Source organism: Macrotis lagotis, chromosome 1 (assembly GCF_037893015.1).
Source record: "Macrotis lagotis isolate mMagLag1 chromosome 1, bilby.v1.9.chrom.fasta, whole genome shotgun sequence".
Taxonomy (NCBI): Eukaryota; Metazoa; Chordata; class Mammalia; order Peramelemorphia; family Peramelidae; genus Macrotis; species Macrotis lagotis.
The window spans coordinates 725,411,877-725,429,758 of NC_133658.1; the positions used below are offsets into that span (position 1 = coordinate 725,411,877).

The 17,882-nt window shown below is 36.7% G+C and overlaps 1 protein-coding gene across 8 annotated transcripts in view; it reads left to right on the plus strand.

Annotated features, from left to right (window-relative positions):
* The window catches only part of STARD13 (StAR related lipid transfer domain containing 13), a 624,823-nt gene that overhangs the window by 591,793 nt on the left and 15,148 nt on the right, over nt 1-17,882 (plus strand). For all 8 annotated transcript variants that reach the window (XM_074216050.1, XM_074216052.1, XM_074216053.1 and 5 more), the window contains 5 exons: nt 699-858; nt 10,065-10,263; nt 13,635-13,845; nt 14,472-14,586; nt 16,029-16,250. In XM_074216050.1, the coding sequence (XP_074072151.1) occupies nt 699-858; nt 10,065-10,263; nt 13,635-13,845; nt 14,472-14,586; nt 16,029-16,250 (907 nt within the window). The remainder of the gene's footprint in view (nt 1-698; nt 859-10,064; nt 10,264-13,634; nt 13,846-14,471; nt 14,587-16,028; nt 16,251-17,882) is intronic.

The window sequence follows — 17,882 nt, forward strand, 5'->3', positions numbered from 1 at the left end:
AGAGTACACAATAAACCTTGAGCCTGAGGAGCTGGCAAAATTATAAGTTGGTACTTAACTCTGGACCAGATTCAGGTGGTTTAGAGAACTTGAGATACAGAAAGCACCAGAAATCTTTTCTGAATGGATTTAAATGTTCTAATTCTTGTTGATTCCAACATAATTGATAACAAAAAGAATTTGGAAAAAATTAGAAATGTGGCCATTTTTATAGTAAAAAATTACTTGTATTCAAAATTATGCATTTATTAATTATAATTAGTTATTAAATAAATTATTTATTTATATTTACTAGAGTGTCAATTTCCTTTCTTCTGAAAGTGAAGCTTGAAGTGGAAAGGAAAGTGAAAAGGAAAGGATATTATCTCTCTAATCTTAAAAAATGGGCACATCCTGTTTTATTTATTGCTTTGTTTTGTTTTAAATATATTCCTTCATATCACTACCACCCACTTTAACTGATGAGCTCTCATCCTTGAGAAAATGGTTTATAGCTATTTTATGCTAAAAATAATTCTATTTGATTGTTCCATAGTGTTTAAAAGTCTTAGATATGATGTTCATTAAGAGTAGAAAAAGCTAAATGTGTTCAAGGATGTTCTTTTAAAAAAAATAAAATAAAATAAGTCCAAGCTTTTGCTTTTGCAAAAGTAGCCACTTCTCAGGAGCCTGTTTAACCTGGTTCATGTGAATGCTAGGTCAGTGCCAAAGTTCATGAAGAGGATGAAAGTCCCTGACTACAAAGACAAGAATGTCTTTGGTGTTCCACTGATCGTTCATGTCCAGAGGACAGGACAACCTCTTCCTCAGAGCATTCAACAAGCCCTAAGATACCTGCGCAGCAACTGCCTGGATCAGGTAAATTTTTTTTTTTTTTTCATTTCAAGTTAGAATGTGGATGGCTTCCTCAAAGGAGCCTAGACTGCTTTGGAACTACTTCTTGCCATAGATCAGAGGCCAGGTTAGGAGAACCATGAAGAGCAATAGGGGCACTCTTTCTCCACTGAGAGATAGTTGACCCAAGCCAACTATCTGCCAAGCAATATGACGAGATTTTATTGTTGAAAGCTTTGGGGTTTTTTGTTTTGGGGTTTTTTTTTTTTTTTTTTAGTTTTTGCAAGGCAATGGGGTTAAGTGGCTTGCCCAAGGTCACACAGCTAGGTAATTATTAAGTGTCTGAGGCTGGATTTGAACTCAGGTACTCCTGACTCCAGGGCCAGTGTTCTATCCACTGCACCACCTAGCTGCCCCTATTGTTGAAAGTTTTAAGGAGATTCATTCAGTATTTGAAATTGGTGGGAAACCTTCACATTAAAGCAAAGCTTTCTTAATCTTTTTTATGCGTTATGAATCCTTTAATAGGCTGGTGAAATAGACTCACTATTTAAGGAAATTCTAAACCAAAGACATATTTATTTATATTCAGAAATAAACCTAAGAAAAATATAGAAGGTAGCTAGGTGGCACAGTGAATGGAGAACAGGCCCTGATGCCAGAAGGATCTGAGTTCAAATGTGGCCTCAGACAATTGACTCTTGCTAGCTATGTGACCTTGGGCAAGTCACTTGCCTTGCATCCAGGGCCATCTCCAGTCATCCTGATTCATATTCCATATGGTTCCAGAGGAGAAAGTAAGGTTGGGGACTTAGAACAGGCCTTCCTCACTCAAATCCAATTCATTTGTTTATCATGGCAACTTCCTTGATGGTCATGGTCTTCTTTGAGAACAAAGTACAAACATCATCATCATCATCATCATCACTCCTCCCCACACACACACCCCCCTTTTAAACCAGGTTAATTTTAAATTATAAGGGGTTTTTTTGTCCTCTTTTTATTTAATTTCTTTTTATTTTGAACTCACCCTTATTAAGTCTATATTTTCTCTTATGTTTCTTCTGTCCCTGTTTCATTCTTTGTTTTAAGTTTTAGGCCATACATCTCTCTTTATTTCTTTTCAGAGTAACACTATTGTATCAAAACTTGGACCAAGAAGACCATTTACTTATTCAAAACTAAGCCTATATGAGAAAAATATGAAAGCAATGTCAGCTACACCAAATATACTTTTTATCCAACCAACAATAGGAGAAAAATTTAAGCTATGCTTTTGAAGACAAAACCTGTATCTCTCCTTTCAACTAAAAGTAATGAGTATATTTTGAGAGAGTGGGAATGAAGCCTTAGAAATTCCTATGCACTGACTTTTGTCCCTTCTCTGTTTCATGTCTTGGATTTATAACCAATTTCATGGATCTTTCTCTATTTAAAAAAAATGGAAGAATCTAAAACCAGCCTATAACCCTTAAGTTCTAGGAAGAAAAAGTAGACTTTACTAGCTTGGGACAATTAATTAAGTAAGTGTTTTCTAAGATCAAGCAAGATAGCATATTGAAAACATTTTGAGAAAAATTAAAAATTTGATATAAAATGAAATATTATTAGAATTACAAATTAGAAAATCCAACAACTTGTATTTGATAACAAAGGAATTTCCCATAATTGTACATAACATATTAGCTGTCATTTATAAAGTGCATTGAAGTTTGTTTTGTTTTTTGTTTTTTTTTAATAGGTTTTTGCTAGGCAATGTGGTTAAGTGGCTTGCCCAAGGCCACACAGCTAGGTAATTATTAAGTGTCTGAGGCCGGATTTGAACTCAGGTACTCCTGACTCCAGGACTGGTGCTCTATCTACTACACCACCTAGCCACCCCTGTAAAGTGCATTGAAGTTTGCAAAATGCTTTCAATATGTTATCTCCTTTAATCTTCACAAGCAATTTTGTAAAATAGATGTTATCAGTCCCATTTTACAGATAAGGAAATTGAGACTGATAAGAGGTTAAATGTCTTGTCCCACCTCACACAGTCAGTAAATATCCAAAACAAGATTCAAACTTGGGTCTTCCTGACTCTGTTCACCTACTATACCACCTAGCTACCTCTATGTTGCTGATTGGAAGAAAATTTTATCTCCTTGTTTGGACTTCTTGCCCTCCTAAGAGAATGTGAAAGGAACATGAACATTAGAATATAAGCTTTTTGAGGATCAGGACTGTCTATGGAGTTGTATCCCTAGGCCCTAGCATTTAGAAGGCCCTTAATAAATGTTTTTTCATTCCTAAGATCACGTAGGAGGATCTGGCCCTTCCCAAGTAGATGTTTTCCTCATCTCTATCCCTATATCAAAATATCTTCCAACCTAATAGCAGCATCAGAAGGAATTGGCATGTAATTTAGAGGATAAATCATGGTTATCTTCCTGCCCCATTCATGTCTTCCTTATCACTTTAGGCAATATCTGAGGTATGGTACCTCTTATAGGGCTGAACAGAATATCTCTTTATTTCACCTACTTACAAATATCGGATTACTGTCCAAGCATTAACTCTGGTTTTCAGTGATTTTTACTGTCTTTCACAAATATGACTGGACCTAGACAAGGAGATAAAATTTGCTTCCAATCAACAACTTGGAGGTAGCTAGTTGATATAGTGGGTGAATAGAGTACCGAACATAGAGTCTAGTGCTGCTCTCTGACATGTACCCTTTGCTGTGAAACCTTGGTTGCTGTAGCTTCATATGCTGATCTCTTTCATTTGATACACCTAAATTCTTATTAGCCTAAAAAGCATGTTACCAGTTCTACACAATTACTATGTGCTTAAGGGATTAAGTCCTAATATCAGTATTTATGTTGGTGACAAATTAATTAGTCCATCCATATCTCAAACTTTCCATCAAGTCTGTCTTCCTGTATAATATGTCACTTCATGGAGACCCTGCTGATTGTGGTTTTGTTCAGTCTTAGTTTTAAACAGAGATGACTTGCAAAAAATAATTTATGGTAGTATGGTAGTTCTTTTGGCCTTCAGCAGACCTGTATCATCTGATTAAACCAATCATTTTGCTTTCCTCTCTTGAGAACATCATCCTCAAAGATCTTAAATTGTCTAGGGAGCTGTCATCACAACCTTATCATTTATTTTCAGAATGGTCTCATGAACTATTTCTTTGAAAAGATTATCTGCACATTAATGTATGTACAATGTAGATATCACCACAGTGAAACTTTCCCCCTTACTCTTCTAGAATAGAATGATGGGATTAAGTATGCCTTAAACATGACATTTATGGGGAAAAAATCCAAATCTAAAATTTTTAACATGAGATAAAGTTGATGGTTTCCTTGCTTGGAAATGTTGCTTCATGGTAAGCTGTAAAACTGTCCATGTATCCTTTTTAACGTTTTCCATTTGACGATTTGGCCTACTTACTATTTGATATTTTGGCCTACCTAGAGGTCAGAAAACAAATACTTAGCCTCTCCCTAGATCTATGTTGCTATAAGATGATGATCTCATTGGTCTAGGCAATTCCCAGATGAGGAATTCCAACTTGGTAACTTCTCCACAGCTTCAAAGTCTTAAAGAGTTTCTGAGTCTTTCCATTAAGACACTTGCGCAGGATCACTTAACCAGTTTGTATCCAGGCAAAGATTTAAACTTAGGTCTTTCTGAATCCCAATGCTAGTTTTTTAACCAGCCGTATAAGATAGATGCTCTTAATGTCTCAATATCTTACAGTTGGGAAAACAGATACTGAGAGAGGTTGCCCAAGGAGTAAATGGAAATCAAACTCAGGTGGGATTCCAACATGCAGAGGTGACTTCAATTTCAATATTACATTCAGCTAAACTGAACTATCTCCTTAAAAAAGGGAATTGGATTCTAGTGGAAAGAAATGGAATGGATTAGAAAACAATAGCTAATGTGAGCAGAAGGAAGTAACCAATAGCAGGAGGAAGAAAAAAGAATAGGAAAAGGAGTACAAATCAAAGACATGAAACAAAGAAAAGATCAAAATGATATAGGTCAAAAGAAAATTACCATTCCACAGTATTTGAAAACAAAATAAAGGGAAAAAGGGAAGAGCAATATAGAGCAAAATTCATTTTCCAATAACAGCAACTTCTTTCACTCAAAAAGAATGGTTCATGCTAAGAACTTAGGGTCCTAAGCCAAAGAATGTAGGTGTAGACCAAAAGGTTGCCCTCATTCCCTGGCTCTGAACCACCCAGTGTTGATTGCTTGGCTAATCATGTCTGCCCACAACCCCCACCCCTGCCATTATATAAACCTTTCTCAAGGCTTTGCTGTTGGTTTTTTACTGAATCTTCTTAGCAGTTGGCAAGCCCAATCCCCTATAACAAGCACTTATTTTAAATACTTGAGCATCATACTGAGGAACCCTGAAGTACTGCCAAAATTACCACCTCATCTACTCACTGATGCTGAGTAGTTTATGTATGATAAAGTATAACTTATCCATTTTTGGCCTTTACAGCTGGCTTAGATGAAATGAGGAAATCTAGCCTTCAATTATGAACCATTTGTATTCAGACATAGCATTGAATAAGAGGAGTCTCTGTGCCTTTCTTTGTTGGCAGAGCTCTAATTTCAGTCTTAAATCAACTGCACATTGAAAAGTAGATGAGACTCAGCTCACGGCAGAAATGAAGACATTGAAGCTATGGGCTAAACCTGTGATATAAACCTGCTACTTAATAGTTTATGTAGAACCTCTGTCTTTCTCTCTCCAAAGAAAGCCAACCTTTCTTGATTTGCTAAGCTCATCTTTTATAAGGGGAAATGGAAGTCCTGATAAATATCAGTAAACACCAAAGAGTATTAACATAAACAGGATGCCATAGAGGAGATTTAATATTATTTAGATCCAATTTGAATACTAATGCAGTACTGTGTTCAGCCCATCATTCTGATGGAATTGTGAGTCTTAGAAGCCTAATTCTGTTGCCAGAGACACTTCAGTACTTCATACTGAAGGCTGCCCCACATCTCCCAGTCACCTATCTCTAAGATAAAATGAATGATGCTCTGGAGCCTCACTGTTTCAATGACACCTTGAATCCACTCTCTAAAAGCCTGGTTTGTATATGGAGGACAAAAGAAGGAGGAAAGGAAAATGAAACCAAAAAGGGGAGGTGGAGGTTGGGGAGGCGGGGGAGAACTTCATTCAATTCTTTTATCTCTTTATAAAATGACCTTTATCCAGGAATGTCAACATGTGGCAGAAATGAATTTGTCTGTCTCCATTTTGCTTATAGCTAACCACACTTGTTTCCTAGTTATAGAATCTGAGTCAAATTAAGAATAGTTTGACTTTCTAAGGTCTCATAACAATTGAATTACTAGACTGAAAAATAACTTATATCAAAGGGATTCCAGTTTTTCTTGTGCTACTTTTAACTAAAGCCAGACTAATCTGCACTTGTTCATCAGATTAGGGTGGGTCCCTTGTCTGTTATAATAGGAGCTTGTCTTTGCTAAAGAGCAATTTTTCTGCATTTTTTTCCTAGTATGTTAGACATAGACAGGCTTCTCTAGAATATCATCCAGCCTCATTTTCATTTCTTTCCTCTGTGACAAGGAGGCTACCTCAGACTTCTGATACATAAAAACTAGCGGTCGGGGGGACACTTGGTAATTATTAGACCCTCCCTTCATTGATCCAACCAGAAGGACAATGCACTCAATGTGGGTCAATGTCATTGGCACCATTACTGTGCCTAATTTAATTTTGTGTCTGTTTGAACCACTTTCCCCCTTGAATGCTGTGACTAAACAAGTGACCCATCTAAAGAGACAGGAACAAGCATGACCTACTAATTCCATACACCATTAAGCTCGTTTATCTCTTTTGACCTACTTAAGGATAGAAAGCAGTGTCCACCCTTACTACTAGCTATCCTGTCACTTGTGTCTAGGAATGAAGCTGAGGAAGTTAAAGGCCTAACTCTCAGTAGTTTAGATGGAAAGTCCCCTTGGAAGCAACAATTTTAAGATTTTTTTTTCAGGGCTACCATAACTTTTCCCTTAGAAAATAATTTAAACAATAAATGTGAACTCGTTTTTAGTAAAATCTTAGAAACATCCAGTATTTTCAGGGACTTTCCCCAGAGACACAATGCACCCTGACAACAGAGGGCATATTGGTACTTGCCTTTTCCCCAGTTCAAAAACTAAAAGCTTCCTTTCATCCCTTATCATGCCAAACATAAGTTTCTCAACCTTTGTTTCATCAAAAAAAAAGTACTGGGTTTTTAAAAGCAAAATTGTCAAGGCTGTTGTTATCTAAGTTCTAAGATTACCTATCCTTTAAAAATTTAGAAAAAAAGGTTCTCTAGGTTATACAATTAGGAATAAAATTAGAAAACCTCCCATATTTCCACACATCCTTGTAGAAATGAAGATATAAGGATAGTAGGTTAAGGTCAGAATTATAGGCAGGGAATATATCTGTCTATCCTTAGACTATCCTAAAAAAGCCTAAGTCAGAACAAGTGAAAACTAGACACATTTAAAAAATAATTAAATTCACATTTGGGGATGTTTGCTAAAGCTAGAATGTATCTTAGAAATGGTACAATGGAAAGAAAACATCCTTGGGGTATGTACATGCATATTAATATGTACAGGGAGATGCAAGACAACAGAAAAAAAGGAAACATCCTTCTTTCATTTACACAGAAAAACATGTCTGGTTAATTCTCAGAGGCCTCCCATCACTTTTTCACATCCTCTGCTATAAGCTAAAAGAGAAAATCGTAATAATGACTCTCAAGTGGGATGATGCCAACTCACATGGGAATAAATATTTATGAGTCATGCTCAAGGATTTGCCTTCAGGGTATTTCAATTCTGAAAACTCTAGTGCAGTGTAGCCCCTATGGCACTTTACAGGGCTTGCTTCCAGAATTATCACTTGCTTTAGAAAATTAAGAGAAGTAAACAGATTGAAGAGAGAGCACACTAACCCTCCATTTATTATCCCTTCCAAGTCTTGACTTTTTCTTTTCTCAGGGTCTGTTTTTTTTTTCATGCAGCTTAATGGAATTTGGAATATCTCAGAAATATGGTTAGTTTTTTCCAAGTAGTGCTACCTAAACCATGTAGTTAATCGCACCATATAAAAGGCTTTGTTTTCTGACTACATGCAAAACTTTTTAAATTAACTGACTGCTCTGCTGAGAAAAGCCATGCACACACTGATCTCTTGGATTAAGTCGATAAGATTTGGCATAGGAGGAAATATTGCTTATATGTTCTTTTATTGCCATAGAATTTTATCAGGCAATCATTTCCCTAGTGTTCATTCTAGCTGATATTTACATAGACCTGAACGTTTGCTAATTCTTTGAAAGCTTTCCCTTGCTGTTAACTGCAATTCAAAATAGACACTGCTTTTTATCTGGAACAACAAACAGGACCCCTACAAAGACACTGGAACCTTTAGCAAAGTTTGCCTGCCCCAGAGGACAATTGGTTATTGCACATTTATATTTTTTTAAGCAAAGAAAAAGAGCAGTCGTGGTTTACAGTCCCTGTTCACTTTATACTTCATACTTCAAAAACTTTTTTATTGTGCTTTAAAAAATAACATTAGTAATAGCTAACATTCATATAATATTTTAAGATTTGCATAATACTTTGTATATATTATCTTCACATAATTAGCAGCCCCATGAGGTGGGGTTCGAGTATTATCCACTTTTTACAGATGAAGTAACTGAGATTTAGAGGCTTAATGACCTATCCAGAGTCAAACAGAGCTAGTAAGTGTCTAAGGTAGAGTTCGAACTCAAATTCAGAGGTCTTCCTTATTTCAAGTGCTGTCAGATAAAAATTCAAACATTCTATCCTTGCAACTTTATCTCTTCCGGCTTTGCTTCAACCAAACTGGATGCTGTGCCATTTTCCACACTATTCTGCAGCCCAGAGATGGCTCAACCTTCATTTTTGCTTGTTGAATTCTTTATCTCAAAGGATCATAGAGTTAGGTGGTACCATCTAATTCAACCTTTCTCATTTTACAGATAAAGGAACTTAGATCCATGGAGGTTAAATAGTCCAAAGTTACATAGATAGTAAGTATGGTGGGACTTGAACTTGGATCTATGACTACAGAAGGCAACTAAGTCATATTTGAATAGATTGTGGAGCCTGGAGTCAGGACGACTTTAGTACAAATCTAGCCTCAAACACTAGCCTGTTTGACAATGGGTAAACCACTTAACCTGTTTGTCTCAGTTTCCTCATCAGCCTAGTGATAAAAATATTTTAAGTTATTTATTTCTGAAATCCCATATTATTGTGAAAGCACAGAAATAAACAGTATAGACTAATATAAAATCTGTTATATATACAATAAACTTTAAATTTACCCAAATATTTATTAAGTGCCAATTATGTACAAAATATTCTTCTAGGTGCTGGGGATATATAAACTAAAAAATACCTAATCTTTTTCCTCAATTCAGTGACAGAAAAAGCAATATCAACAACACATGTTGGGGTCAATAACCTAGGCACTGGGTCTACAAAGGAGGTTTAGTTGGGGAATTAGGTTTCCACCAGCCATGGAAAAAGTGGTTTCATTACATTACATTATATTATTGTTCAGTCATTTCAGTCATGTGCAACTCTTCATTACCTATTTCAGAGTGTTCTTGGCAAAGCTACTGGAGTGTTTTGCCATTTCCTTATCCATATCATTTTAGAGATCAGGAAACTGAGGCAAACAGGGCTAAGTTACTTTGCCTAGTGTTACACAGCTTGTGTCTGAAGTCAGATTTGAACATAGGTCCTCCTATCTTCAAGACAATCCACTATGCCATCTTGCTGCCTCTTTCATTACTTTATAGTTCCACTTTATACACACAGAAAAATAAATAACCACAAGGCAGTGTGTTCCAAGTTTCAAATGAGTGCGACAGACAGTAAACTCTGCAACAATTCAGAGAAGGAGATAAGTTGAATGAAATATTTGTACTAAATTTAAATTAATATAGGATTACTATTCAGAAGAACTGTATTCTGAATTTAATCAATAAATATAAATGTTTCTCTATATAAAAGAATGAAAAGATTTTATGTGGTACTGTAAATAAGCATAGTTTGTTTTTGTTCTTTTTTTATAAAAGTCATCCTAAAATTCAACAAGATGGAGACAAAATTTCCATTATCATTTTTTTTTGTTTCAGGTGGGTCTGTTTCGGAAATCAGGAGTTAAGTCTCGAATCCAAGCCTTGCGTCAGATGAATGAGAGCTTTCCTGAGAATGTCAGCTATGAAGACCAGTCTGCTTATGATGTGGCAGATATGGTCAAGCAATTCTTTCGGGACCTGCCAGAGCCACTCTTTACAAGCAAGCTAGGAGAGACTTTCCTCCATATTTATCAGTGTAAGTTGGTTCTCTTAGCAGTTACTCCCTTTAATATAAGGTGAAGAAGATGACTTTTTTACATAACCTTCTAATTTCTTGGGGCCTAGGATTAGAGTTAAGTTCACAGTTTTAAATTGCTTTTCCAAAGGTAAGGGAGGGATGGTTGTATGATGGTATGGAGGCAGAAGTCTGTATAAAATACATAAAAAAATTTTAATGCTTTCACTTTGGAATTATAGGAAATTCAAAGTAAAATATTTAGTAGTTGAGGTCAAACTGATCATAAACAAGGAGACCATCTATTTTCATTACCCAACAAATAAGCCAACAAAGTGCTATACTTTTAATTTTATTTTCATAATTTATATTGTAATTCATTTTTCCAAAGAAATATTAGCACTGGAATTAACACTAGGGAAGACCTAGGAATATTTTGTCTATCTATGACAAGATACCTTTAATTAAAACTTATATTCTAAGGATAATGTTTGGGTTTTTTTTCTTTAATTAAAGGACAGCCACCATTATAGGAAGTAGCAGATTCCAAAAATATAAAAATGAGTCTTTTCTGAAGTTAATTGATTTTATTAAAATATTGTGATGAAGAAATCCCAGTGCAAATATGTTTGACCCTATGGACTGCAGAAACTTTCACTGATTGACTGTTCTCCTACAGTTGTTGATAGCACAAAATTTATATAATTCATAAGAAGTGTCTTTGTAGAAAAGTCAGTACTTAAGTTTCTCAAAGAATATATATAATGGTAGAATTTCAAAAATATTTTAATCAATATTTGGAAAAAATGGCACCAGTGGATGCCACTAAATTGACTTACTTTTTTTATAGTTTTTTTGCAAGGCATATGGGGTTAAGTGATTTGCCCAAGGTCACACAGCTAGGTAATTATTAAGTGTTTGAGGCCGGATTTGAACTCAGGTGCTCCTGACTCCAGGGCTGGTGCTCTATCCACTAGCCACCTAGCCGCCCCTAAATTGAATTAGCTTTGACAAAGTATATCTGTTCAGATGATACCCAGGAAAGGTACATGATATGTAATATCTTGCTAGATACGTGCACCTAGAAGATGAGATCATCAATAAGAGTCAGTTCAGAAGTATTCAGTTTTCAGGTATGTTGTACCTACAATTAACTGGAAATAATAGACATAAAACATCAGTGTAAATTAATTCCTCATACTAAATTAGACATTGATTTTTGCTATAGCTAGTTTGCTTTCCAGAAATAGTCTAAGGGACTAAATTTCAATAGCAAAAATGCAAGGAAAGGAGGAAACCTGCCTTTATTATAGTCTATATTCTGGTCATTGTGCTAAGCAAAAAAGATAGCTCCTGCCCTCAAGAAGCTTGCCTTCAAATGGGAAGTGGCAAAACAAAAAATAGAAGGTGGTAATGAAGGTGTAGGAACATGGTTTTTGAAGTCTAGAGAAAGTTGGCAACAGAACCAAAAAGGGATTGAAGACAGACCGGGCTGGGCCCTCCACTAAATGGAAGTTCCAGGAGGAAGTCTTTGGTGAGAGAAGGAGTTACGATGATAGACGGTTTTGGATGGGAAAACAATGGCCAGTTTCAATCCCTTGTAGAAGTTAACAGAGGTTAGAAACTGACAGATTCTGGGGTTGGGAAAGATCAGTCTGGTCAGAGCCCCATCAGCCTCAGGGCAAATTGGAATGGGGTGGGGGTGAATCAAGAGGTCTTTGTCAGACAAAAGAATCTCCTTGTCACAGTGGATGCAGTAGATTTCTTTATGATAGACATTTAGATAGAGGGCTGCACGGAAGCTGATAGCAGCTTCTAGAAATGTTTCCTCCTAACTATCAGTATAATATCTGTGGAGAAAAGACTAACTTGAGTGCTGAATTGCTTCCTTTCACAGAGAAAACTTAAAAGCAGAATACTGCCAGGCTCCTAAAACTGAGGTATTGTCACTCCATACAGCTGCACATTGGGCAGCCTTTCTAGGGCCGCCAGAATGTGCTTGATCTCCTTTGGGATTTCCATTAGAAAGGCTGCATTTTTCATTGTATTTGCTTGTTTACTTTGGGACATGCATGGAAGACTTCCATCTTGCTGCTGTCTAAACTAAATACTGGGAGAGAAAAGTTTAGTGGATCGTAGTTAAAAGTTCATGAGTAAAAAGCCCCATATACTGGTTTGTATGGTGTTTATGAAGAACACAAGCATTCATAAGCTCTCTGTCTCTTTGTCTTTGTGTGTGTCTGGCTGACTGGCTGGCTCTGATACTCTGGCCCTCCTGGCCCCCAATCTCTGACTTGTGCTTCTTCTCTCCCTACTTGTCCTGGAACTTCCCTTCTTGCCCAGGTGCATCCCCCCCTCCAAGTCCATCTCCTTTCTCCTTGGAGAGTCCCTCATTTTGGGGAAAGGACCCAGCTGGCCTATGAGCCTCGTTTCTGACTTCATGCTGCCACACTGGGCACCTTCATTTCTGAACCCCAGCCCCAAGCTTTTCAGCAGCTCCCTTTGATATGTTGTCTTCCCCTTAGGATGTGAGCTCCATAAGGGCAAGGCTCAGCCTCCTACACACTTAGAACCCTCCTTTCTTGTTCCCTTCCTCCTTCCTTCAGATGTTGGGGCTGCAAACACTCCCAAGTCTTTGGGAGCTTGGCATCCTGGAGTCAGGAGTCTTGGAGTCAAGAAGTCCATTCTGCCAACCATTTCCTCCAATAATTTGGCTATAGGATATTTTGAAATTTGAATTATGTGAATAGAATCCACTAATTCTGGGAGCTTGGTCAGATTGACTGTTTGCAGAGTAAAAGGTGAAAATTTTTCCAGAAAAAATGGTATCGGGGATCATCAAACAACAAATATTAAGCATTATGTGTTCAGCTTCATGCTAGGGACTGGAGACACAAGTACAAAAAATTAAAACAGTCCCTGCTAACGTTGAGCTTTCATCTAGCCCAATCCTCCCATTTTATAGAGGAGGAAACTGAGGCCCAGGGAGGGTGAGTTGCCTAAGGTTATAGAGTTTTAGAAAGAAGTACATCTCTAACATTTAAATTTTATCACAGAACCCTCATTTCTATAGCTCAGAATGCTCCTGTAGAATAAAATTTGGAAAACAACTGAAGAATATCATATTTCAGTTGCCACGACAACCCATGTTATGAGCCTTTCAGTTTTTAAGAATTCACCATATTCAGCGATTTGATCTTTCTCATATATCAGCACCCTCAGTTTTCAAGTAATAAATCTCTCCAGATCCTACAAATACAAAGATCATTTGTGTTAATTAAATTGTAGTGGACTCTGCAACCCTGAAAGAGAAAAATATATACTTCAGTGTAAGCACCTTCCTAGGTCGTTCAGAGGCTCCATCTCACTGACTGGTCCTTTTATTTCCTCAGATGTTCCGAAGGATCAGCGTCTCCAGGCAGTGCAGGCTGCCATCATGTTACTTGCAGATGAGAACAGAGAGGTCCTACAGACTCTGTTGTGTTTCCTGAATGATGTTGTCAATTTGGTGGAAGAAAATCAGATGACACCCATGAACCTGGCTGTGTGTCTGGCCCCTTCCCTTTTCCATCTTAATTTATTAAAGAAAGAGAGTTCCCCAAGGTGGGTTTTTCATAACAGTAGCGGGAATTGTTTGAGGGGTGAGGGTGTGAGCTGGAGATTCCCAGTGTAACTCTGCCCTAGGGGAATAAAAATCTTGTTCATTGTATTTCGAACTTGAGTATAGCAGCAACACTTTTATTGAATAAGAAAATTTTGCAAGGCAATTTAATCTTGGTAATTTCAATTCATTGAATTTATCATGATGTCATTTAATAGGATAACTTTGAGCATGTCTGAGAAGGTTTATGAGTTGTGTTATTCTTTTTTGTGGTATAGGAAAAGAAGAAGGCAAAGTTATGTGTCATAAACTCTCATGGGCAGGCTACACTGAAAACTGAAACATGGAACCATGCAATTAAGTGTTTCAAATCTTGGAAAATGGTTCCTTTGCTCCCTGCATAATTGTTAGTATCCTCATCTTTTCCCAAGCCTTTCAATTACAAATAATTAAAGTGGCAAGGATCCAATCTAATTGAGAATATCTAAGATGTGTGGTAATCATCTTTGTTTAGAAATTTGAAAGTTTGGAATCTGGCTAGCATCTGGTAATGAATGGAAACCAGGCGCTGGGTCCCAAAAATATATTTGGTTTTACATTCAATTGTGACACTGGCATTCAATTACAGAGTGATACAGAAGAAATATGCTACAGGCAAGCCAGATCAAAAGGACCTCAATGAGAATCTGGCAGCCACTCAGGGACTTGCCCACATGATAATAGAATGTGACAAACTTTTTGAGGTGAGTGAACAACTCTGGCTGCATTCTTTATAGTTCTTGGAACTCGATGAGACACTCAGTGTATTTAAAATATTTATGGTTTATACTTGTTTGTTCCCTCATTTTCTTCATATTAATAATAGCACCTTGTATTTCTCTAGTATTTGCTTGAAAAAACTTAAAGACATAAGCCTTGAAAATGGAGGTTTTGATTAGTCACAAACACCCTAGATTTCATGATAGCTTTCACGAATGTAAGGGAACAGCTTTGTTAGTCCATTTAGTCCATGTTAGTCCATTATATCCCAGTTATCTAAGCTCCCCTTTAGGTTTGACTGGATTCCATATTTCTTGGCACTATTAAATGCTGTTCATATTCCCTTACAATAGTCAATGCGTTTGAGCAGTAGGTGAACTAGATTTCTTGGGATATTTTTAAACTGGTAAAGTGTTTGCAGAATGTGTCAAGAGAAATAAGATACTCTAAAAAATATAAGGAACTTAGTGACCTCCCTTCATGGGTATAGCATAAGCTTTCTAGGATCCAATCTTGTTCAGACCTGGCATGCTGCTGAGTCTACATATGATCCTATATTAACTGTGCACTTATATATTGTCATATGTTTATATATACTTATATGTGTATATGTATGTATTGGGCTTTACATTTATATTATATATACAATATCATCATCATTATCATTTAAGATACCTTGTATATAGTACTTTAAGTTTTAGAAACCACTTTCCATATATTTCATTTTATCCTCACAAAGACTCTGTGAGGTAGGTGTTAATATTCCTATTTTATAAATGAGAATATTTAGGTAGACCAAGGTTAAGTGATTTGTAGCTACTGATGTCTGAACTGGATCTGAACTTGAGTGTTCCTGACTCCAGGTCCAGTGTTTTGAAAACTGCACCACCTATCAAATACGTAGTGAAAGTATTATTGTCGGTATTTTGCAAAAGAGAAAACTGAGACTTAGACTGTGACTGACCCAGAATCATGTGCCTAGGAAGTGGCAATCAAGTGCCTAGGAAGACCTGAGTCAAAGCCCTGTTGGCATTCTTTATGCCATGTCATACATCTTGAATCAAACTGATTTTGAATCAAACTAATGGACTAAAAAGGAAATGGAAAGGAAATGGAAAGAACAACTAGAAAATTACTGTATTTTTTATCCTCCAAAAACAATGTTAATATTGGCAATGGTATTGGGGGGAATCATGATCTAAACAAATAAGATACCTTTTATGCATTACTTATTCTTTAAATTGTTAAACTCCTCAAGGGCAAGGACTCTAGTGGGCACTAATATTTGTGATTTAATTGATTCATTTCCTTGGTGTTTTATATGTGTAGCAACTCAATAAACATTTGTTACAGTTTTTGAATGAAAAGATTATTGAAAATCTAAATATTTCTTTCACTTAACTCTATTGGCCATCTTTTGGAATAGGTCCCACATGATATGGTAGCTCAATCTCGTAACTCTTATATGGAAGCCGAAATCCATTCTCCAACACTGGAAGACCTGGGAAAACAGCTGGAAGAGAATGGAGGGAATTTCCATGTGTATTTGGAACATCTCATCCAAGGTCTACAGAAAGAAGCAAAGGAAAAATTCAAAGGATGGGTGACTTGTTCAAGCACAGACAGTACAGACCTTGCTTTCAAAAAGGTAATTTCTGGTGTTAATTGACCCCAAGATGCTTCTGTCAACCAAAGACTGTCTTGTTCCCAGGAGTGAAACAAACAAGAATGAGTGGAAATTGCTTAGAGTTAGGTTTTTGACCTTGATATATAATGAAAAACTAACAGTTAAAACTGCTCAAAAGTGACAGGAGGGAAGGATTATGGACTTTGAATTGGAAGAAGACCTTAGAGATCATTTGTTCCAACCAGTTGACCAACCATTCAACTTTCTTCTTGAGTACTTCCCAGGGAGGGGAAACTTACTACCTGCTAAAGCAGCCCATTTTATTTCTGGCCATCTGTATTTTGGGGGAAGTTTTTTCTTAATATCAAGCCTAATCTGTTGCTTGTTCCCTTTGGTCAGGGGACCCTGTTTTTAACAAGAACAAAAATTTTCAAAGCAGTTTGATCAGATTAATTGAATTTATCAGTATGCTGAATAGGAATTTCATTAGATTTGTATATCTTTTTTTGCTGTGGAGGTAGAAAAGGAAGAAGACAAATTATCTATCATTCTTTTCCCACTTGAGAATCCTTCAAATACTTGAAAGCAAATATCATGTCCCCCTAAGACAAACCTTCTTTTTTTCCCAAGATAAATGTGCCATTTTTCTCAAACAATATAAGATACTTCACAACTTGTTTGCACGCCTGCCTAGTCTCCCAGTTTAGCAATGTCTTACCTAAAATATGGTTCCCATAACTGAACCTAGTAGTACAGATGTACTCTGACCAGGGGAGGGAATCAAAAAAACATCAGTTCTTAAGATCTGAATACATATTCCTTGTTTTAATGCAAGGCTGCCTAAAAATTTCTGGCAACCATATCACACCACTGATTTGTGTTGAATGTGTAGTCCAGTAGAACATCAACTTTTTGTCTAGCCCAACCTCCCACTTCTCATTTTGCTCCCTGCATGGTCTTGACCCAGTGCTTAACTAGTTCGATGTTGCACTGACCTCCAGTCTTGAATATCTTTCTGTTTGTCAGTCCTCAGACATTTTTCTCCCTCATTTTCTGCTTTCTCCATTCCTTCTCATGAACTGCTAAAGGCTTCTAGAGTAAGTGACACAGCTGTGCCTATCATGGTCACTATAGCATCCCAGGTGTGCCCTCATTACTGCACAGAAATCCTTTTTCTTCTTTCTTGATTGTTTATCATGCTCCCACAATAGCTAGTATAAATCTCCCTCAACCCACCATATAATCTCAGGAAATAGTTATTTCTTCTATTGTATTGAGAGAATTGAGGCACTCTTCATAAGCTTCTTAATCTCCCCTATTTCATACCTCAAGATCCCTTTTTCTTTTCACTTGTCTTCTTTACTTTTACTTCATTTCTGAGGATGAAGTGGTTCTTCTTGCCAAGGCCAATCCTTCTAATGTCTTTTTTTCCCATTTCCTCAAGAAGTTTGCCTTCTTCATCTTTATATTTCCCTTTCTGTAGACCCCTGCTTCTTAAATAACATGATCAGTTCTGCATCCCTTATTGACTCTACCACTTCCTCAAGCTACCATCTTGTATTGCTCTTTGTTTTTGTTGCTAAATTCCTAGTATTCTCTCACTACTAGTATTTCATCTCCCTTATTCAACTTCATGCAAACTATAGTCTAAAG